The 25,003-nt window shown below is 41.3% G+C and overlaps 1 protein-coding gene across 1 annotated transcript in view; it reads left to right on the top strand.

The window, feature by feature from the left end:
• cntn4 (contactin 4) overlaps positions 1-25,003 on the top strand; it is a 149,090-nt gene that overhangs the window by 73,057 nt on the left and 51,030 nt on the right. Inside the window, exons 6-10 of the mRNA XM_079578548.1 lie at positions 4,190-4,393; positions 8,464-8,566; positions 9,310-9,494; positions 17,098-17,237; positions 24,065-24,194. Of these exons, the coding sequence (XP_079434674.1) occupies positions 4,190-4,393; positions 8,464-8,566; positions 9,310-9,494; positions 17,098-17,237; positions 24,065-24,194 (762 nt within the window). The remainder of the gene's footprint in view (positions 1-4,189; positions 4,394-8,463; positions 8,567-9,309; positions 9,495-17,097; positions 17,238-24,064; positions 24,195-25,003) is intronic.

The raw sequence follows: 25,003 nt of genomic DNA, 5'->3' as shown, positions 1-25,003 counted from the left end.
CATTCGTTGTGACTTGTGCAAAGTGATCTTTAACCCGGGCTCAAACCACACCAGACTGTTCAGGGACGACCGCAGGCTGCAAATCTGTATCTCAAATGAAGTGATTCTTTCTTGTAGGCGCACAAACAAGTCTCTCTGCTTCAGGCGGTCAACATTAATATGAAACATGGATAATGTTTGGCCGTAAATGTCATCTGAATTTTTGTTTTGAATATTGATATAATAAATTTCCTCGTTGCTCATTGTCTCCACTTTTATTGCTTTTTTATGGAATTTTGAATCCTTCAGCTGCCCAAAGGCATGAAAGTATTTGTTAAGTTGATGATTCTAAAGTAGGATCTTGTGACTTGAATGTTGAATAAGTTGTCTTTTTATGCAATCTGTAAAATTCATGCTGAAAGTAATGCACTGTGTAATGCTGAATACCTCCATTCACTGTATGACAAACAACATGGAAGCTACGATTCTGAATAATTCATACGGCAGCCGCAGTATGTTGAATTATAATAATGCTATGAACATTTTAATATACTACATCTACCCATGACTCACAGATTAAATGCTGTGATAAGGAGCTTACTGTACATTCCCCATAAAGTAATAGTAATTAATTTGTTGAAATATGTTGCAGTGACCTTACAATATGTACGTTAGAACAGAGTTTTTGTTGAATTTTAGAATTTTGTCACCCAATTAGAAGGCTTTTTTACACTACATATAACATAATGTAATTCATCTTTGAAGATTTCAAAGTGTTATTTCTTTTAAAGTAATGCCTTTAAATATTGTTGTTTTAAAATGAGTGAGTGAGTGAGTGAGGTGAGTGAGGTGAGTGAGGTGAGTGAGGTGAGTGAGGTGAGTGAGGTGAGTGAGGTGAGTGAGGTGAGTGAGGTGAGTGAGGTGAGTGAGGTGAGTGAGGTGAGTGAGTGAGTGAGTGAGTGAGTGAGTGAGTGAGTGAAACAAGCTATCACAACTCTTAGGGACAGCAGCCTTCAACTTCAATTCCTGGATATTTGGGAAACGAGCCAGAACAGATTGAAGAGCTTCCTTTACTTTCGTATCCGCCGCCATTGCCAAACTACAACCAGCAAATCCGGCGCAAATGCCGTCACCTCCAGCACCCGCCTCATCCGCTCGCTGAATGGGAGGTAGAAATTCAACCGATGTAACACGGCCACTGAGATCATCTCAGACCCAGACGTAACATGTAGGGAAATGATAATTGACCAGAGTTTACGGATGGCTAAGGCCAGGCTTGTATTGAACAGGCCACTTGTAAAATGTCCATGGCATCGGTTTTCAGTTGGTGGGTTTGGAGAAAGGGAGTCCTGTACCCCAATCCTTGTTTATTTATAACAATGCAACATTTTGACCCGACCGGGTATTCCTGAGACAAATTGTGGGTTTTGACCCAAAAGTGGGTCGCAAGACCGTTTTCGGTCAGTCACAGGACTTTGCTAAAATCACTGTGATATTGTTTTGATAGTTCGCCTTATGATAAATGTTTGAATCAACAGATCTCTGTGAGGAAATATTGCATTTATGTTGTAAGTTGAAATTAGAGATGGACTGATCCAGCTTTTTTGCTCCCGATGCCAATAGCATCTACTGATATCTGACTTTCTTATAAGTGGCTTGTTGTGAGTGAAAAAGGGAATTGTCCACATAACTCCATTATGAGAGATCAATGAAGCCACTCCAGCATTGGCCAAGATTATGTATTACTTTAGATGACCCAATCATAGTTTCTGTCCCAGCCTTGATTAGTTGACGCTGGCAGTATGTTTCCAGAGGTTAATACTAACCCAGCCATTGAGTTTTCCAGGTTCAGAACTTGAGATGCAGCAAATGAGGTGCAGCATGTCCATATTCACTTAGATTTAGTTGGTGAAAGTTGTGCTTTTAAAACATGTACCAGTTGAATTATGGTGTGTTGTCGTCTTCTTTCTTCTCCTTTTCTTCTCTTCTTTCAAGTCCATTCTGCTCCTAAATGCTCAGTTTTTACTCTGCACTACATTATAACCCTTAAAATCGATGCTGCGGATGACTCTGAAGACTGTTTGGCCAGCTGTGGGAGACATCTCATTATATTTGTGCTCTCATTGGTATTGTGCCGTACAGTCACACAGGTTCACAGCACAGAGCTGGGGAGCAGGTGTGCTGCCAAAGACTGGCGCGGGGGAACAAACAAACATGCCTTATCCTGCCTTAGTGTCTGTGGCCCCAGTGGAGCGCCCTGGTGCCACTGCGCTGAGCTGTGGTCCAAAGCCAAGCCCTGGTTTTACAGTTAGCCAGCGGGAGAGGGGACACACGCTGCGATAAATGGTCCACCACCAGTGCCTCCACTAGAACTGTTTTGGTTAATTGCTAGTCCGCTAACAAGGGCTAGGGTTTGATTAAGCTCAGTGGGACTGCAGTGAGTAGCTGTCTTTTAGAACCAATCCAGCAGTGACATTTAGGGAAGCGAAGTGGATGTTTGTATCTTTCTTTCATAGACACTACGCTCTATTTGAACATTTTTAGGCCCGTGGGCTTTATTAGATGGAACAGAATTGGGGTGAAAGGGAGTGAAGAGCAGCATTCAGCAAATTGTCAGAACTGACAGATGGTCTCACGACGCTGGTGCTGTACAAGTAACTTTAGGGTCCACATGCTATGACAGTAATGTCCTGAATGCAGTCTTTTTTGGCAGCTGAGCTTCCTTATTTTCACTATTGTCCATTCTGTAGAGTAGGGTGTTTTAACTTCTTTCCTCTGGCTGGCTCATGCACATCCTCCAGTTGAGTCTGCTTGTCTTGTGTGTAGACTAGGGCCCGACCAATATGAATTTTGGGGTCCGATACTGATATGAATGGGGTTGGCATGGCCGATAGCCGATGTACAGGCCGATATTTTAAGTAATTTAATGGTTTGTATGTTTTCTTTTCTCTCAAATAGTCTATAGTTAAATGGGCTAGATGCAAGTTGGCCATTTTATACTCACTGCTGCCACCTCAGGTCTTAAGTGTAACTGCAGCTTCTATATTAAACTTGTGCATGACGGCACTTCGGACATCACAACTTTATAAAGGCAGTTGTGGTGAGTAGGTCTGGGCTCATTCTACACCTTAGGACATTGCTTTGGACATGTAGGGGGAGGAAAATGCATAATTTAACATTTTTTGGACTCCATTTAGTCCATTTAAACATTTATTATTATATTAAAGGTTTAAATCATGGAAATATGTTTCATAGAGGTCGAGAGATGTGGGTTTTTCTGAGGCCGATGCCATTTTTGATTGGCTGATGCCGGTATGCACCACTGATATTTTTGGCTAATATTTTAAAAAAAAGTGTGGTTTATAATCCTGTGCATGATGCATAAATGTGTCAGTGTTAAAGCTGACAGCAGGTGCACTGAATATTCATGTTTAGTTTGGTACCTCAGAGGGAGCGTGTTTGAAAGACAAAATTAGTAGATTCCAAAATTTAAAAAAAGTCTCTGTCTCTTATGGTTCCGAAATTATACACAAAAGTCTACAGCATTAAATACGTAGAATAGGAGAACAAACTGGTGACCGATTTTCTCCGCTCCCCTGAGGCCTAGGAAGTTGTGGGAGGGCTTATTTTAAAGCCCAGACTGAGCTCAAAATGGGAAGACTCCATCACTTTCGGTTCCAGAGATAGCAGCCGATTAAAATATTGGCCCGATACATCGGTCGGGCCCTAGTGTAGATCTATTCTTTCTTGGTTCTGCAGCTTTCTACCACACAACCCATACATGTGACTCTACATTTTTTTCTTCAGTGAATGAATGTGAGTGTGAACTGGCCACTGTCCGGGGTGCACCATCACGTAACCTCAGGATGGGCTGTAGTAAATGAATGAACATTATGTATAATGGTAAAAACAAAACAAAATAAATATGCTTTGGATTAGATATAACCCTGCTGCGTTTTATGTCAAAATGATTTGTTTCTGGCTTTTATCCCCTATAAGCAGAATAAATCCATGGATGGTGTTATCTCAGCGCTGTGATGCCTCCTGTGTTTGATCCTTGTCAGACTGTAATTAAGCAGCATGAAAGCTTTGTCCACATCAAATATTGATGGCAAACCAGATATGTGGGTGCTTCATGAGAGGAGATCATTTATTTCCCTATTAGCATTACTACTCAGATATCTCTCTTTCTCTCTTCTTTTCCGCTTAGATCTGGTCTTCTCCTGGATTTTTAACGAGTACCCAACCTTTGTGAAGCAGGACACGCGGCGCTTCATCTCTCAGGAGACGGGGAACTTGTACATCGCCATGGTGGAGCCCTCTGATGTGGGCAATTACACCTGCGTGGTCACCAACACTGTGACCAAGAGCCGGGTGCAAGGCCCGCCCACTCCTCTGGTTCTGCGAAGCGACGGTAAGCTAATCATTCCCTAATAAACTAAAGCCAGACAACACATGAATCACTGACTACATCACTGAATCTTGCCATCAAGCATTCTCTAATGAAAAAGCCTATGCTGCATTAAACGGGTTGTCTGCGACACAGAGAATGATCTCACGCCAGTGTTGCTCATGGAGCTCAACACTCACATCCACCTTGAAACCAGCTGTGTTAAAAAATAAATTTAAAAAAACGGTAAATTAATTAATTAAAATGAAGAAGGCTAATTAGGCTAATGTCGTAACACATGATCATAAAACACATTTAAATTAAAATATTGATCTGTTGTGAAGTGCTTTCATGTGATTTGCGTGTCAAATGAAAAGCAGGCAAATATGAATCCCCTTGTATAAATTACATATTCGGGTCATCGTTACGGCTACTGTTATAATCCTACCTTGAAATCTGTGAGTTAGGACAAGTGGATTTAAGACACCACAGAGAAATCTAAAGGTTAATTATGTTCCCTTTTGCTAATTCCGTAGTGTCCTTTCGCATAACGCGGGGCTGCTCTGGCCTGGCCTTATCAGAGCTCTACACACAAAGGTCATCTTGTCCAATCCGGGTCTATGTGTGGGCCTGCTCCACATTATGTTACCGTAATGCAATACAAGAAATACAAGAACACACTTGCTTGCTTTATTTATGCATTTATTTATCCTCTGACATTTTGTGGTTCAGCTGCGGCAATGTTGCAGAGCTTCTCATTATCTTTTGTCAAATGATTGTTATTATGCTGATGAGTTTCTTTGATTGTGGTGGGAACACAAGTTTACCACAATCGTGAAGTAGTCAACTAACTCATCAAAGCTAGTCAAGGTACAAAGGTACAATCTGTGGCACACACATGGATGACTGAGGATAACAAACCTATGTTTATGAAGTAGTTTTCACAGGGAAAAAAAACCCTAATTGATGTGCGGAAAGGAGATAAATGGACATTGTAACATTGAGTAATAACAGAATTTGAAATAGAATAACTAAATAAATAGAAAGCATAGACAACAAAAAGCTTGCTTTAATAACGATATCTTCACGTCACACTCATGCAGCTCTCCGCTGTGTGCCTGCTCAGTGCCTCTGGTCGGGAGCATGTGATTCGGCAGGTGTCTCCTCCATAAGGCCCGGCTCTGGGACAATTACCTGCTCTCTTCCGCCTGTCTCCTCCACGCAGATCGCTCAGAGCTCACATCTAGCGTCAGACACTTGTGATAAGGATCTGAATTAGCTTTCACACCCTCTCGTGGGCCATCCCTATTGCACATGCCTTCCCCACCAAATTGGCCTGTTTGCTTCATATCCTCAGCTATTTGTGTGACACAGCCCTGAATTACAGCGGGGGAGGGGGCGATTGCTAGCAAGGAGGATGAGAAGGGCTTAAAGGGAATTCGTTGTGCTCTGGGAATATAAACTGATATCTATAATAGAAAACGCAATCTCAATGGCCGCCGCATGGGCGCCGCCATGTTTATTTCCCATACCGACTTTGAAGCTAAGCAGGGAAGGGCCTGGTTAGGACTGGGATGGGAGACCGTTTGGGAACACCAGGAAGCCTGGCGACAGTACTGAGTGTGTGCGTGGTTGGTGGTGGGGGCTGATGTGCACAGTGGACTGAATGAATACTGCAACAAATTGTACACCGACGAGCGTCTGGAAAAGCGCTATATAAGAATTGCCATGTTCATTTCCCAAAAATCCGCGGCCGGCCCCCACGTGACGGTCCCTCCGCTCGCGGCCATTGGCCAGAGGCCACCACGTGCCCGTCCCACCGGCCGCGGGCATTGGCTACGGGTCCATATGGACCGCAGTGCTGCTGTCCGAGGACAACCCGCCGTCACAACAACGCGAGTGCACGAGATCTGACTGCCGTGCGTGTGCGCGCATCCAAACAGGGCCATGTGTTTGCGTGTGTGTGTGTATGTGTGTGTATGTGTGTGTGTGTGTGTATGTGTGCGCGCGCGCATCCAAACAGGGCGATGTGTCATCGTCACTCACCTCTAAACTGCAGCTGTAGACGCTCCGCACAGGTACTGCGCGTCTTTGTTTAAGTCTCTCCTGCAGTGACCGAGGCTGTGGTTCATTATAGATCCAGTGCTGATTAATGTCAGAGGTGCCGACACATGCGTAAGATCCAGTCCTGGCCATATTCCGTCTCCAAAGTTTTGTCTCCGAAAAAAAGTACACGCAGAAACACGAGCTTCAAATGAAACGCGCTGCTCCAAGTGCTTCAGCCTCCGTGTGCGGAAAGCGAAAATGAAACTACCACTTAACGAGCGCGTGGCCTGCACTGTAGCTTTTTTTTAAAATGTATGTATTTTTTTACTTTGCTGCTGTACCATTTCTTCTCTATTTTTTCTTTACATTCTATAAAGCGGCTTTGAAAGCATTGCCAATTGTATTCTAAGGATATAAATACTGTCTAATACAAAACAACTACTTATTTTTTAGATTGCACCATGATGCACCAAACCACCGGTCCTGCACCGTGACCCGAACCGTTACAGCTGAACCCCTAATATTTATCCATAGGCCTACATATTCCACTGTCCCTTGAATTCTATTCCCTGAGTTTATCAAATATATTGTCGTTGTAGTATATACAAAGGAGTACAGGTGCATCAAACACTCCAATTGCAGTTTGTTTGAAATCCTTTTTAGCATTCATTATTTTACACATTTGTAGTGGCCATAGTTTTAGGAATGGGTTGGGAACCACTGGTCTTCTTACTGCGGGTCTACAGCTATTCTGAGTGACGGGTTATAGGGACTATACTCGACATTTCTTTGTAATAACTTATCATCTCTGAATATCAAATGTGGAGACTAGCGAGGCCCGGCCGAAGGCCGAGTCTCAGCTAGTTTGTACATAAAACTGTAGAGTCATAGGTTCCGTGCATCATGTTTAATGTAGAGACATCTATGAGCAAGATCATTAAAAATAGCACTGAATGATTTTGATTTGTTTATTAAAATACATGCTGTATTTGCTTTGATATAGGTGGCCCTGCCGTAATATATTTGATCTGAATATGAAGTCATTTCACAGAGCCCAATATGTATAGCGGCAATAATCCCTGCAATGGTTCTTGTCAAGGCGATACTTAGCAGACAGCAGTTCCCAGGGGCTTTTCAGACCCATTTTCTGGTTCACAGATGATAACGCTACAAGACGATGGATATCATCTCCATGTTAAAGCTCAGAATATATGAAAACCAGCAATTGGATTTCCTCCATCCAGCTTCACTATGGTGCTTTACTGAGCTATGTTATGCTATTTTCTACGAGCCCACATGTCAGAGATGAGTGGGGTCAAAACTTTGAAAATGGAGGTTTCCAAAGTAAAAAATAAATACATACTTACTATTATATTTGGACTTTATCTTGACAGAAACGCAAGATACTGGGGGCCAGATCTTGCTCCTGGTGCAAGGACAGCCCTGCTCCAAACACAACGTTAGACAAACGCCATCTTGCTGTTAGTAAATAGTGCATTTGACTGCGCTACTGGTGAGAGGGCGTCGCTTAGGCTATATAAAAAATAAAGAGGTCGACTGAGGTTTATTACGAGCACAGGGCGCTGCTCTCCTCACAGCCTCACATTAATTTACTCCTTGTGTTCTTGACATTACAGGCTTTTATTAGCTCTATTGGTAAAACAAAGTACTTTAGTTAAACACAGTCCATGTCTGGTGTACAGCCTGTCCTCCTGTGGCGGGTCGGCACTCGCTTGGCTGTAGTTGTGTTAATGCGACCCAAACAAAAGCGTCATGTTCACCCCCCACTCTACCACCACCCCACTCTATTGCCCTCGTGGGAGTGGGGTGCGTTTAATGTATCAAGTCTGGCTCTGCAAGATTTCAATGTGTGCTCCTACTAAGCGCAAAAAGTCACACGATAGTCTGCGTTTAGAAACACAAGATCAGGCCCCAAATCCTTTTCTTTTCTTATCTGAACTCGAACTGTTTCAGTGTAGCAACACCATGTCGCATTTCTGCTAACTTCAGTCCAACAGCTTGAACACTCATGTCAACTTGTTTTCCAGGAGTGATGGGGGAGTACGAGCCCAAGATCGAGGTGCAGTTTCCTGAGGTTGTGCATGTCGCCAAAGGATCCACGGTGAAGCTGGAATGTTTCGCCTTGGGAAAGTAAGTGCTCTAAGTCCAACCCAGTGTGCTCACTGCAATATAAAAGACCAAATTTGTCTGGAGAAGCATAGGCATGTTTTATTAATGCGCTTCTCCACTTTGCCTGCCTTAAAACATACTGCTTGTGTTTGAAGACTGGCTGTGCATCCAAGAAATTAGACCTGAGAGCGCTTGGTGCGGAGGAGGCGAGTTCTCTTTAAATGGGTTTTCCTCACAAGTCACAACACATAAGCTCCACGCCACTTTTTTGATTACTAGTATGTCTGAATATGTTATACACTACAATTTCTGATAGATCCATTCTATATTTTGACATGGCCCTAAATGTAATGTCGCTGGCATTGTATGGATTATCACAGGTGGTGTTCCAGAAAGCAATCATTTACACTTAAAGTACAATGCTCATTCTAGACATATCTGGAGTTTGGGATTGAATGTTATAAATGGCTGCCATGTTTTCCATACAAATACAGTAGCCAAAATGGTATGAGAAAAGTAAAGAAGAGAACTATGTCGTTCACTTGCTGTGTCACTAATGCTCAAATGCATCACTCTGTACTGTCCAATAATGTTTTTATACCTCCATTGGTTTGTTATAACGAAATGAGCCCCTCTTCCCAGAATGTATCAGGGTTTAACAACATAATCCCGAGTTCTCTACACCTAACCATTATGACTTTTTTCAGTTTTGAGTCTTTGAACAATATGCGTCTCACTAATCAATTTGTGTGCTATATTCCTAGTCCGGTGCCCTCGATCACCTGGAGGAGGACAGACGGCGTTCCCTTCCCCAGAAAGGTGGACATGAGGAAGGCCAGTGGTGTCCTGGAGATCCCCTACTTCCAGCAGGAGGACGCGGGCACGTACGAGTGTGTGGCTGAGAACTCCCGGGGCATGAACACCGTCAAGGGGAAGCTCTCCTTCTATGGTAGGTCAGCGTGTACCGCATGAATATTTGACTGGCGTGGAGCACTTCTGTCAGAGCAGCTCAGACTGAGAGGCAGCCAGGCATGCACTCACAGACAGAGGTAGAAAGACTATTTTTTTTGCTTAATTTTTTTACTAAGTTTTTCTTTCATTTTTGTACTTTTTTAGTTTGTATGCTTTGTCGGTTTGCATACTTCAGTAAAAGGACTGAATGTTTGTTTCCACATTATTTAGGAGGAATATTATTTGTTGGCTATTCTTGATTATATGCTGGTTCTGGCTGCACTTTCTGCCCCCGGTTTAGCTGCACATTATCCTGATTAAAGCCTGTCAGTTATGTCGCCTATTTTGTAATCCAGATTGAATGGGTGATGTGGGTAAGCCTGGGTGTTCTCATGCGACCTCTCTTGAGACCCACATATTGGTTTCCACCAGATGGCATCATGACTGATGTCCAAGCTGGCTGCAAATTAGAGCCAGAATGTACCATTCACATCTCACTTGTAGCGCTGCATCACATGCCAGGAACTAACGCATGCTCTCTGAAACTGTGCTAAAAGTGTATGTTTCCTACAGGTACTGTACAATACAGGTCATTCATTTCAAGGTTTTAGACTGTATGTATGTGCAAAGTAAGAAAAAACAAAGAATTTGGTCCTGCTTTATTTTAGTACTCTCTTATTGACAGCTAACTTAGTACTAATTGAGGGTTGGTATTTATAAAGCACTTATTAGTGTCTTTGTTTTTAGAGATGCACCGATCCAGCTTTTTTGCCACCGATACTGGGTGTTGAGTATCTGCCGATTTCCGATATGTACCGATACCAAGAGACTTTAAAAAAAAATAATTGACTCTCTTCTCCATTTTAAGATCAATAAAGTAATATTTTATTGTCATGATGTTACAGAACAATTATCAATTATATCTATTGACAAACTAATGGATAAAATTTAACAAGGATCACTGGACTTTTCTACACTAAATATCTTTGGGTATATGACAGGCTTTAGGTTAGCCTACATTAATATAAACAACTCACATGAAGTGATTGGAACATTACAAATATGTTTGATCAGTTATTTATTTATTATTCTGCTTTAGGTATTTCTGTTCCTGACCCAGGCTTGATTAGTTTTCGTTAGCATTAGCATTAACGCCTGCCAGCTTTAGCATTCTGATGGTAACCACGGACTTTTGTGCACCAATCAACCCCCCCCCCCCCCAACATGTTCAAGCAATGTCCTAATGTGTAGAATGAGCCCAGACCTATTCACCACAAATGCCGCTAAAAACCTGTGCTGTCACTAAAAAAGGTGTTAATTCGGGCCATCACGCACAAGCTTAATATAGAAGCTGCAGTTAAGACGTGTTAAGACCTGAGGTGGCAGTAGTGAGTGTAAAAATGAGTCCCATCTAGTATTAACCTGTTGCTTGCCATTCTCCCTGATCGGGGGCTACGGTTAGGGTCAGGGGTTCGGAGAATGCACATGAGCAAACGCACCCCTACATAGGCCTACTAGCACTTCAAGATGTTAAGTCATAAAAAATGATGCAGTTTAAGATACCAGCAATAGACCAATTGACCATGAGTCATAACAACTTCAATACTGGAACATCACATGCTCCGAAGACAGATTATACACAATTACACACACATCAACAACTCATTATGCCCAAAATAGCTTTTAATTATGCAGAGATGACATTTGAATAACAGCAATCACAAATCACTCATTCCCTATTCTTTTCTGTTCAGCATAAATAAACACCACACTGGCTTGTGCTTATTGATGAGAAGTGACATTTTGTAAAACAAACAAGTGAGGCAATGAGAAAATTAATCATATTTTCTTGTCATCTGGTTTTTATTAAAAGAGTGTGGATGAATATTCACATGTGCAGTGTGTTTTGTAAAATGTGCTTGCATATTTTGCTGTATTGAATGAATAAACAAAATGAATCAACAGAATTTTGAAATTTTGTAAATATCATCCTAGTCTTTTTGCGATTCTGTGCCTGAGGTGATGGTACACTCTGGGCAGAGCAGTTAGCCACAGCTATTCACTCTTTTCTCACATTATATATATATTTTTGAATTGGAAAGTTTTTCTTTTTTTCATGCTAATTTTAGTGTCTTCTTTCTTGTTCAGGATATTGCAATGTCTATAACAAAAACTTGGGGTGGTGGAAGAAAGAAACTATGGTAGCGTTACAATAACTCCCTTGCTGGGCATTTTGCTGTAAATTCAACATAGAGCGGTGGTAAAAAAGAATTACGCTATTTTAATTTGACTGAGAACTAAATTATGTTCTCTATTGGTGTAATTCTCTTCACTCCTTCCTTCTAAAAATGTAAATCATGTGAAAAGTTCATCTCTACTAGACATTTCCGCGAGTGATATTTCAAGCCATTTTGCGGATAACCCTGTGCCACTCGATGTACTGACGCTTTTGGAAAATTACCAACTTTGCAGATTCAGACTGATAGCTGGAGACAGATGGCACAGTGATGTATGCTTTAAGAGCCTTCAAAGTGGAAATGTTCTTTTTACTCGTGTAGATTTAGTCTGTCACTTATTCTCTCCTACCAGCTCCCTTCTGATCTTCCCCTTTGCATCACCAATGGCTCATTTGGAGCAATACATTGTTGTTATTTAGCTGCTCCCTTTGACTGATCTTCCCAATTTTCTCATTCAGCCCCTAAAACATGCTGCAGGACTATCGTGTCTTGATATGTCCGTTTGAGCGGCTTCTTCTCAGCCATTTTGATGTAATCTTATTTTGAACCCCCTCCTTTGAATTAAGCCTCTAAGACATTTCTCAGCGATCGATAAGGTTATCTGTTGTACATCTTGGCTGCCTACAGTGGGAAGAAAAGCCGGCCTTTGAACTGGACAGGAGACATGAAGGTTGTACTCGAGGCTCCCACAATGGTCACTACTGAAGGATTCACAGCTTTGCCATATGTCACCTGACTGAGGCTGTAAAGGGTGACATTTAAGACCTTCCCCAACTTTTCTAGAATAAAACAACTTTGCTTAGCCTATATTCCTATAAGGCTGCATGGAACACTTTACACATTGTTACCATTTGAGGCAGCATGCATGCGTACTGCTGTCCTGACTACAAGCTACATCAATCCAGTGTTATTGTATCACTGATAATGAGCCGATATTGGAAAAAAAGACGATGGCTGGTATAACAGTTTTGGCTCTCAATGCCTTAAAAACACCACTTTCACCGACTAAATCTAAGTGAATATGGGCATGCTGTATATCGTTTTAAAGCAAGAACCTGGAGAATTCAATTGCTGCAAAATGTATTTTTGATCACCACGAAAAGTGCAGTGGTTAGCATCAGAATGCTAATGCTAACGAAAACTAATCAAGGCTGTTTGTTTTCAAGGCCATCAATGGTCTGGCCCCGGCCTACCTTGCCGAATTAGTAACGGTCTACGAACCAGCCAGAACTCTGCGCTCCTCTGAACACACCTCCCTGGTCACTCCCAAGTTCAAATACAAAAAGTTTGGAGGCCGGTCATTTGCCGCACAAGGCCCAAAGCTGTGGAACGCACTTCCGGTCCAGCTTCGAAACATCACAGAGCTGAGTGTTTTTAAATCACAGTTGAAGACACATTTTTTCAGGAAAGCCTTCGATACATAGCCACCGACTCGACTGCTGTTTTTATGTGTTTTTGTATTTATTGTTGTTACTATGATTCTTGTTTTTATCCTGGAAAGCGCTCTGGGCACCTTCTGGTTGTTGTTGGGCGCTATACAAATAAAATTTGATTGATTGATTGAAGGCTGGGTCAGAATGAAACTATGATAGAAATATCTAAATAATAAAATAAAATCGGTCACTGCTGAAGCCAAGTGTTTGTATTTTGGTTCAAGAAAAAACTGATCGAACAGATTTGTAATGATCAGATCACTTTATGTGAGTTGTTTATATTAATGTAACTGAAAGCCTGTCATAGGATATTTACTGTACAAGGATATTTACTGTATAAAAGTCCAGTGAACCTTGTTAAATGTTTATCCAAGAGTTGACCAATAGATATAATTGATAATTGATGTAACATATATGTACTGTACATACTGTATATAATATAACATGTAATATGACAATAAAACATGACTTTATTGAACTTAAAATGGAGATTGGTATCGGTAAATATCGGACATCGGCAGATGCTCAAACCCCAGTATTGGCATAGGTAGCAAAAAAGCTGGATCGGTGCATCTCTATTTATTTACTGTATATTGGATGTGCTTTACATTCTGGGCTGAAATATATACATATTATACATATACATATAATAAGGCTAGCTTGTTTACAACAATACAATAAAATTTCACTGGTCAAGCGAGCACAATCCGCCATCCCTCTGCTAAGAAGTCAACCTCCTGATTTGTCTTTATGTGATCAGAAAACTTCAGCTGTTTATTGGTCCTTTATGTTTAAGGGTTTGAAGTGAGATTAACACATTAAGTTCATGTTCACAGTGCATGAACCGCAGCAGGGTTCTATTGGCAACTGCTACTGACGCATGTTAAACAAGGGGCTTTTTCAACCTAGTGAGCAATGCAGAACAAATTGTCTGTTGCTGGTCAGTTTGCGCCCCGTGCTCCCTCTGCATTATATCTCATCGTGAAGAAAATTCCCATCTCGGTCCGTGCTCGTTTCAGGGAATGCACGGCTTGATTGTATACTTGCATGGCTCTATGGCGGCGAGATGAGCTGCCTGCTTTCATTTAGCAACGTTGACTGGGAGTCGATAGGCTCGCTGTGGGCGCGGGAGAGAGTGAGCCCCCCTGACAGCGAGAAGAAGAGCGCAGCACAAAGGGCCAGGAAGGTGCAGTGGGTGGGCCATTAGACTCATGCTGGGCAGGGGGTGGGGGGGTGGGTGGTGGGGGACTGATGTCGCCAAAGCGTCCTTAAGAATACCATTCTTTATGTGTGACTGTTCAAGGAATGCTGCAGTAATAACAATTGTGTCATTTATTTCAGAGGTGGTTTATTTAACCAGGAAAGTCCCATTGAGATTAAAAACCTCTTTTTCAAGGGAGTCCTGGCCAAGAAGCAGCAAAAGATACAGTTTCAATTTAAATTACGAATCTCAAAATGAAAATACATAGACAAAACAGTTACAATTTAAAGAGGTTGTCTCAAGTGATCTCAATCAGGACTTAAAAGCATCCAATGGAATAAGTTCAGTTATTTTCCGAGAAGATTTTAATTGTTGCGTCCATATGTCAAATACAGAAGGAAGAAATAATACAACATGGATTTGCAGAACAGTTGTGACAGAAAGAAAACAGTGTCAAAGTTCAATATTTTGATGCTTTGCGGTAATCAAACAATCAATATGGTTTACGTATGGTATGCTAACGTAACACATTGATGGCTAGCTACACGAAGCATAAACCTAAATAGGTGTGTGGTATATTAACGTCACATAAACAGTTCAGATAACTATAGCATAAACAACGTACCAAACTCTCGATCTCACTTCAAATCACTAAATCCATGGAAATCTTCATTCTCGGTGTCACTTCTGAACAATCGCCTTGGCAACGACCTGGGCACGGAGGCGTATGTGCACCGTTAACAAGCCTCTCCCGGCAGTACGTTTTTGGAGCTCTCATTTGCGAACTCGTTCCTCTAGCTGTGGCCATCTAGCTTTTAGCCGTGATTAGCTTTTTTTTTTTCTCCCTATGGAGAAAATGGACTGGCGGAGGTTACTGTTACCGCATAAGAGTAATCTTCGCTTTTCGCCAGTCCCTCACAAGTTTCTCGCTCACTTCAAACTTTCTTTTTTGCTGCTCGATTAGCCTGCAGTTCCCTCTAGTGGCATGTGAAATTATATATTCGAATGAAAAAAAGAAGAAAAAAATGTACACTTTAGTCGCTCCGGATTATAAGACACACCCCCGGCCAAACTATGAAAAAAAGTGCGACATATAGTCTGGAAAATGCGGTACATAAATTAGGAATGATGTTCAAGAGGAAGGCGTGATGTCTTAAAAGAAAATATGTAACAAATACCAAAGACTGTAGGCTAAATACTGATTTGATATTGGAAAGCAGTGATCTATGCAATTATAAGCAACAAAGCATGGAATTGTTGGGGGAAAAAAGTGTCAAATGCCCCTACTTCGATATATAATAGAATATATTAAGCTCTGTACTAGCTTAAGGCCACACGTGTTCGCACTCACTATGCCCTAGGACATGTATGTACACCCTTTTGCACTTATCGGTTTTCCCTCCACTTAAATCAAAGGTGAAATCCAGTACAGCAGGAGGTAATTAGAGTAGAGTTTGTCCTGTCATGGAGAAGCCTTCACGGGAGCGGGTCCTTGAGAGTGGCGGTAGGTGTAGTGCACGTTGAATAGAAAAAGCGTGCTCCGCCATTACTCCTGCCTGCCACTGGCCTTGTGGTCGTTCCCTGACCTGCAGAGACCCACCCCTCCAGCTCCTGCACATAATCGTTAACCATCCTTGAGTTAACCGCGACATACAGCATAAATCAGTTCTCCTTCGGGTCAATTATACCATAATTTACTCAGATTGTATTGAATGGGTGCGATTTATGCCGGCATAATCAAAGCAGCGTAATGTGCGATGCATTTTATCACTTTGCGTTAGCGCTGAAGGAATGTTAAACAGGTATTACCTAACAACCGGATTGAATATGGTTTGTACCTCAAAGCACTGATGTACAATACATTCATGACTTGGCACCATTACTGTTTTAAAGAAAATCATTCATAACAGTTTGTTACCCTACAGTAGACATAACCTTAAGAGAACCTTATGAATAAATATTCTATCAAGTCACTTTCTTCCATTTACCATTAGAGTCATCATCTGTACGTTTTCAGAGTGCTGTGTGGGCCTCCATACTGCTGTTAATAAGATGACTGCTTGACAGGCAATAACCAGGATGAAAATGACATATATCACAACGGATAGGTCATAAAGCTCAGTGCTGGGAGGCGGAAAATGGAAGCAAGCATTGAAAATAATTCAAATGGGCCAAACCTAAACAGCCGCTTTTAAAAATCTATGTATACTTAGAGTTTGTTATTTTGGTGTGTTTTTGTTTCACAATAATCCACATTGAAAACTTTATTAAGTCTATACTACACGTTGCATTGAACATGAGGGTTGTAAATAAAGTGTTGAGTGTTGTTATTTACGTAGATTTTTAGAAGCGGCTATTTAGGTTAGGCCCATTTGAATTATTTTCAATGCTTGCTTCCATTTTCCGCCTCCCAGCACAGGGCTTTATGACCTTTATGGTCTGTATGAATAGCAACAAACAATGATATATAAATTGTATAATATTGTGCATTTTATAGGTTTAAATGTTTATCTCAGGACAGAAGACTTTTGTCTTTGTTAAAACAAGAGAAGAAGCATACTTTACCATGTCAATTTACTAATGTGCTAATTAGACAAATGTTACTATAAATATGGACCTCTTCATGCGTATAGCACTGTATTTATCTGATGAAGCATTACTTCTCAAACAGCTCATAACATGCAGTGACCATGTAGTTTATACCTCGTGTGTTATCTGTGTTTATTTCAGCTCCTCCTCATTTGACGGAGAAGCCTCAGGATGTGCAAAAGCTCATTGACGACTCTCTGGTGTGGGAGTGTAAAGCCACGGGGAAACCTAAGCCGTCCTACCGCTGGATGAAGAATGGAGAAAACCTTGAGTTTACCGAGGTGAGCCCACATTAGCACTTCCTGACAGGAAGCATGAAGTTTGTGTCTCCAAAAAAGACAAAAGTTACAAAACAAGTCAGTTTATTAATCATGTGTTGTTTGTTTCATATCTCTGTTTTTGCTGGTAAATGATAAAGCTGGTAATACTCCTTGGTATACAATGATAGAGTGCCCGTCCGGGGTCTCTTTGAGTGCTCTGATTTCCTGGTATAGCAAATAAGTTTGGTTGACCCTGCAGCTGGTGCAAGGGTTTAGGATTAAATCTAGATTCAACACATTGGACATATTTTCAGTGTACTATACTAAATAAAGCCCTTGACCTTTAGCGTAACCTCTCCAGTAATATAGGAAGGAAGGACTTGTTTTTTGCCCTCATGTTGAGTTGAAAAATACATTTCGAAAACGTCACTGTGCTTTAACCTGACAGAACGTGCAGTTCATCCCACACTGTACTGTAAAAACACAATCATTTGTTGCAGTAAATAGACAGTGTCTACACATTGCTGATGTTTTATGTTGGAGGAACATACTGTGATCTCAAACAGCTTGCTAATCTTGCATAAAATCTCTCTTTGAGTGGTGATATTAATCTTATGCAGAGGTGCAAAACGTCTTCAGAATTCCCATTAGTGAGAGCACCTTGAGACACGGGCGGCTGCTGCTCCAACCAGCTGACTTCCATTCTGAACTTTAACTGTAATAAGCTACTGAAATATGATCTAGTATGTGTTACATTTCATCACACTGAGTGCATTAGCGAGGTGGTAGAAAACTGATTGGACTCTCAGGCACAGCTTGAGGCTGATAATTTATGTCATTATGCAAAAAGGTCTCAGAATCACTAAAGGGAATTGATCAGTGTTTGAAAGTTGGACATGTCGTTGGATCTAAACGTTGGTGTCACATTGTATAATTCCTTTCTCTTTAAAACAAAGAATTGCCCTGTTTTTCGAGGAAGAGTAATCCACAGTCTGTTGCACCGTGAAGAACATTTTAATCAGGACCCTTAGGAAGTCAAACAGTATCTGTTTATAGGACAACAATCACATCTGGTGTTTTGCACAGGCAGTTGTAATGTTGTAATTATTGGATTAATCTCTCCAATCGAAATAGCTGGAGGGGGTTCTTGTGGAATGCCATTGATTTTGACAATCTTCAAAAAAGACATTTGGAGACTTTTTCTATTTTCAAATTCACATCATTTGACATCATTTGCTAGATCCTATTACTGAACCGTAGAGATACAAAAGAAGAAGAATGGTCAAATTAAATGTAAAATCTGTGTGTTTTGTGTCTTTTGGTTGACTCTTCCCTCCATAGTTGCGGAAAGTATATATATATATATATATATATATATATATATATATATATGACCAAAGGATGAGATACAGACCACAGATGTTTAGACGCGAAAGCTCCTAACCATGCACGGAGGGTTCCACCCCAAATCCAGCACTCTGAGACTGTACGCTAGCCGTAAGGAAGGAGACTGAGGACTAGTGAGTGTGAGAGCCACTATCCAGGATGAAACATCAAAGATCCATAAGTGCATCAAGGACAAGGCTCCAACAGATGACGTGCTCAGTGAATGTCTCAGACAATGGGGAACAGAAGATGAGGTGCTGGAGGTCCCGTCATGGGAGGACAAGCCCCTACACGGCATGTACCACCGAAACATAACTGAAGTGGCGGATATTCAGAAATCCTACCAATGGCTAGACAGAGCCGGACTAAAGGACAGCACAGAGGCACTCATCATGGCTGCACAGGAGCAGGCCTTGAGCACCAGAGCCATAGAGGCCCAGATCCATCACACCGGACAAGACCCCAGGTGTAGACTGTGCAAAGAGGCCAATGAGACAATCCAGCACATAACTGCAAGGTGTAAGATGCTGGCAGGGAAAGCCTACATGGAGCGCCATTACCAAGTGGCTGGTATAGTGTACAGGAACATCTGTGCAGAGTATGTGCTGGAAACCCCATGGTCAAAGTGGGAAACACCTCCAAAGGTGGTCGAGAATGACCGAGCCAAGATCCTGTGGGACTTCCAGATACAGACGGACAGAATGGTAATGGCAAACCAACCGGACATTGTGGTGGTGGACAAAGAGCAGAGGAAAGCTGCTGTGGTTGATATACAGTAGCAATACCAAGCGACTTCTACATCAGGATAAAGGAACACGAGAAACTAGGATCTACGATCAAGGAGAAAAAGAGTCACTTAACATTCCAGGTTGAATCGCATGAAGTTTTAGACAAACTTTCCTCCCTTATAATGACCTGAGATGACAAGTGTCTGACCAACAATAAGTGAGCTGTCTGAGTTTGTGCCGGCGCATGATTAAAGGTTACAGTGATGGGCTTGATTTTTGCACAACTCATTTCCTCCACACACAACCAATAATAGATAGTTGTGCTCAGAATGCATGGGTGGATGGATTAATCAGCAAAGGTGTTGCATTGTTTGAAATGCCACCATTAACCACACAGGCTTAATGAGTGGAAGAGCTAAAGGTCAGTGATGTACAGAGCAGAGGGAAGAGAGCGCGTTATTTGAGTGTTATTTATTACACTAAATCAATTGAGACCTTTCGACTCTCTTTAAATACTGTACAACACATTAGTAGTGTGAAAGTGAAGGTTGCATAAAGTTTTGGATGCAAGTATTGTTTAATACATTTTGGATAAAACAGCATTTTGTGGACAAACACTTGTTCTGTTCAACTTCCAAGGTTTAAGTTTAGATTACAAAAAAATTGAAATTGGCAATCTCGTGGCTGTGTTTCCGTGAGTGATTGGGTTTAAAGGAATATATATTATATATAATATATTATATATTATATTTGCTTATAATATATAGAATATATTATAAGCAAATAAAAAGGGGGACTATATTGTGAGGCGTAATGATACGAGGAGCAAAACGTCCGCGCAGTAACTCCTAAAGACTTCCCCCGCTCACTTCCGTCAATAACCTTTAGGAGTTACTGCGCGGACGTTTTACTCCTCGTATCATTACGCCTCACAATATAGTCCCCCTTTTTATTTGCTTATAAAATCAACATGCTACATTTCTGTGTAAATATACTTCGCATGACAACACTTCACGTAACTTTATTTAAATAGGGAACACGTGGAAGAGCTTGGTAGCTTCTATCGTGAGCTTTTTTGGAGCTATGTGACATGTGGGAGAGGCTGCGTATGTGCTCCGTTTGCCTGGCAGAGCGCACGGACAAAGACCAGACGGGGATATATTAACATGTCTAAAGTGAGGTAAGAGCATATCTCAGTATGAAAACGGTGGCCTATTCCTTTAACATTTGCTGACAATAGGCACTAATGTCAAACTGTACAAGTTATGTTGCTACACACTGACAAAACATATAAAATGATGGAATTCTATGTACATGCGGTTGGTTGCTTGTAACTTGTGTCGTCCAGTTTCTTTCGGTGGGACTTTTGTTTATGGTCATTTTCCGGGCTGACCACCCGGCGGTGTTGTCACAGTCACCTTGTTTTACATCGCTAAAACTGCTGAGCTACACACCGCCCTGTCACACATAATACATGAGTTAGCATATGTTGAAGCAAAAAAACAAAATACAACATACCTTCACATATGTAATATAATTTCACGATTTTAGCTGTTTGTTGTTTAGCTGCATTTTAAGCCTTTGCTGTGATTGGATCAAGCTCACTGCATTTTAGCCAATCAGCAGCAGTGTTGGGCAAGTTACTTAAAAATTGTACTATATTCTATATTAGCGATAACAGCTAAAAATATAATATTTATTTATTCATCATTTTATTTGGTCGGGTGCATGTTAATGTACAAATAAAGCACGCCATACCGGATTGTAGCCTTGGGCTACATATACTTGAATTGCATATTACTGTTTCAAAAATGTAGCTGAGTTACACTACTTTGAGTTTCTTTTAAGTTACTTTTGGCACAGTCAGTGAGGACCTTTTCCTTTGCTTTCCCCATTCTCTTGTGTTTTGTTTTGAGGACATTAGATACAGACGCAAATCTTATACACTAGTGTCCAACTTGATTTGTTATGCTGCAATTTATTTGAATTGTTTTGTTCATATATTTAAATGCACTGAAGTTACTTGAAATGTAATGAGTAATGTATTCCCGTATTTTGTTTAAGTAATATGTTATGTTCCTTAATTGCTGAAAAAAGTAATATATATTTTTAACTCGTTCCTTTTGTAATACGTTACCCCCAACACTGATCAGTAGTGAATGCTCTACTAAAAGTCCATCACAAACAATGTTATGTATATTATTTTAGGAGCCAAAAATATCCTGTAACAGCCAGTGCAAATAGGATTTGACAGTTGTAAAAGCAATCAGTTTTTTGCCAGGTAACTACAAAGATCCAAGTTTGGCTGCTGTGTGATTATAGCATTCTTTCTGCAAGTTTTAGAACGAGGTAATGAAATTCCTTCTTTTACTTGTTTAAAGCTTAGTTCTTTCTTCCGTAGCGTGAGAACATGTACTCAGTTCTCGTTTTCACATCTTCATCAACAGCTTCAGCTCTCTGGAGCCTCAATCACATTCGATCACAAAGTCCATTCTTTCACGGGCTTTTACACTAATCAAACCAAAACAGTGTTGCTTCTAAACGACATTGCCAATCATTCCTCCTCAGCATAAGGCGTACAGATGGCACCCCCAGGTCGCGGGATGAAAAACTGCTGATTTGAGAGGACCGTCACGCTTAATTAATAGCGGCCATAAACGGGAGCGCTTTCCACAGTGCAGACTGATATGCTTCTCCATTTGGCTCTGTTGCCAGCAGGGATATCCGCCCCTGCTCAACTGCAGCGTTATGGAAATAAAGTCACAACGTGCTCTAATATAGGATTAGTTTGTGATCTCTTAGCGAGGACTATCTCTTCTCTGTTCACTTTTATCCCTTGTGACGGGAGTTCAGGCTGGCGGTCACCCCTGCAGGAATGTTTTTAATGACATTATGCGTGAGCCTGAGGAAGACGCAGCAGATGAAGGGCAAAGGAGCACGGGTTGACACACGCAGCGGTGACACAGATGTATGAAAAGCGCTTAAGCTCTTAACACTGAAGTGAATTTAAACCCGTTGAAAGCATACGGGGGATTACATGGTCCGCTGATATAGTTTTACTCACCTCATCAGGCCCAGTCATCCAGAAAAAGGCCTTACCTTGATGCTTTAAGCTCGGTGACAGCGGGTGGAACTGTGGTCTCAGCATTCATTAACACATTAAAAGGGCCGTAGTCCAAACGTTGACAAAAGCATTGTTTGATACCTGAGTGAGCAGGTGGCAAGATGTGAACGGATGACAACAATAGACAGGTGGGATTGAGAAGAAATAGAAAATACAGACTCCCTCGTTTCATTAAAGTGTCTCTATTGCGCTATTTTAGTCAAGTACAGGCTAAATGGAATATTCATTTATTAAGAAATATAACAATTTTCTTTCAACCCGGAAGTTGAGACTCTCAGTAATCCAGTAATGTACCAGCAAAAGTTCTCAAAGCAGGGCTGCCGAAGGTAAAATCCAGCCACGTCTGACACTGAGGAACACACATGTTTTTGATAAGGAAATAAGTTTATAACATGCTTAAAACCTAAAAAAAAAGTTGATTTAGCTTGATATACTGTAGGCCCTTGAAAGTGTTAGTAAGGCAAGGCAAGGAAAGTTTATTTGTTGAGCACAATTCATACACAAGGCAATTCAAAGCGCTTCACAGTTGCATGAAATTACAAGAAAGCAGATCAAATCAATCCATAAAACATCAACATGAAAATTAATCAATTACAGTAAAAGGCAAGTGTGCAGATAAAATACTATCAGTTGTCATATGCACAGGTAAAAAGAACTGTTTTCAGCCTGGATTTGAACATTGTCAGAGTTGCGGCCTGTCTCACATCCTCATGAAGACTCTTCCAGATTTTCACTTTAGCCTCAACTCTGGGAACCACCAGGAGACGCCTTCCTGAAGTTCTCAGGTTCCGAGATGGTTCTAGCATGTCAGAGATATACTTTGGTGCTAAACCATGAAAAGACTTGTGCACAAGCAGAGCTGTTTTAAATTCTATTCTCTGAGCGACACAATGCCAGAGCACTGGACTAACATGGTCGTATTTCCTGGTTCTTGTCAGGATGTGCAGATGTGCAGTAAGACCCATTTTCGAAGGGCCCGGTGGGTTGGGTTTGAAAAACAACCATGAAGAGTCAGTCAGTGAATCTCAAAGCAGTTCATTGCATTACTTGAGTAAAAGTAAAGATATTTCCGATCAAATATTTAACATCATTTCTAATGTTGGAATTCAGACAAGGAGGAAATGCCCCTATTTCTGCCAAACAAACATGCTGTAGCTTTGTTCACACTCCTACGTATATATACTGCACCCTGCACTGGTCTCTGGTGTCTTTCTAACCACAGCACAAACAGGAGGGAGGATAACCAGGGCACTTAGTATGTATAGGGCATACCTGTCAGAAAAGCAATTTTCACAGTACACTCTACCTTGGTTGTTAACAATATTCCTTGCCCTCCCGCTGAAGGGGAAACAGCCGTGTGCTCCAGCCACAGACAGAAATAGAGCGTGGTTTTATATTCCTCTCATAAACATGCAGATTGATTAGGGTCATTTTCTGCAGGCCTGCCTCCATCCACCCCAGCCTTTCCTCCATTAGTGATGAAAACCCAGATTTATGGCCACGTCTGTCAGTGCCACGGCATGACTCACTGCTCCGCCCGCTTGCCTGGTTTTATGTAGATGAGTCCGAGCAATATAAAGCCTATTAATGGCATGTGTCTGTGTCCATAGGAGCGCATACAGGTCGTCAATGGAGCGCTGTCCATCAGCCGACTGACCCTGTCCGACACGGGGATGTACCAGTGTGTGGCCGGGAACAAGCACGGAGAGGTGTACTCGAACGCTGAGCTCCGAGTTATAGGTAAGACTGAGTGGTTGTCCTAATGTTGAAAAGGTTGTGTCCTCAGAAGTAAATAACTTTCACATAAATCAATAGTTCCTGATTAAAATGGGAAGGACTGAGTGATTGCACACTTTTTATTTTCAAAGTGTGTACTGCATACTGGATTCAACAGACAACATCCACTTTTAGTCATAGGTTTATTATGTGTCCTGTTTACAGAGAGGGTGCATAACTTTTCTCTCTACATTCTATATTCATCATACTTTGCATGTTTTAGTGACGCTGTAAGAAACCTTTTTCGATGTGGAGTGGTCTATACAGCAGTAGTGTCAGTCAGGAACCAACCAGTTTGGCTTTACCCAAATCTAAAAGCTTTTTGAAAATAGTGTCAAAATAGCAACAAAAATGATGCAACAAAAGAGCAACAAAAACGTGGTGAAAAAGTGACAAAAAAAAGCCACAAAACAGCAAAAAAAAAATCTAAAAAGTGACGACAATGCGAGGAAAAAGATCCATTCAGATGAGTTTTGTAGGTCTTAGCTTTCAAATGAGGGGTTACTCTGGCCTATAGGCTGTGACCTTATGGATTTGGTTAAAGCTTAAACTGGATTAAAGGCGGGGGTTGGCTTGTTGGCTCCCCATGGCATAATACAAGTTGAGAACCACTGCTCTGTAGCATCGATTTGTCTATATTTATGTTCAAGTTTATTCCTGCTACCCTATGGTGACAATGACCTCCGGCCTCCCTCTTATTGGCCTTTAATTGAAAAACATTAATTATAAGATAAATGCTGCGTTTGACAGTGATTTATGCTGGACCGGCCGCG

The sequence above is a fragment of the Gobius niger genome (genome assembly GCF_951799975.1).
Source record: "Gobius niger genome assembly, chromosome: 20".
NCBI lineage: Eukaryota > Metazoa > Chordata > Actinopteri > Gobiiformes > Gobiidae > Gobius > Gobius niger.
This window is presented reverse-complemented; position numbering and strand designations above follow the sequence as displayed.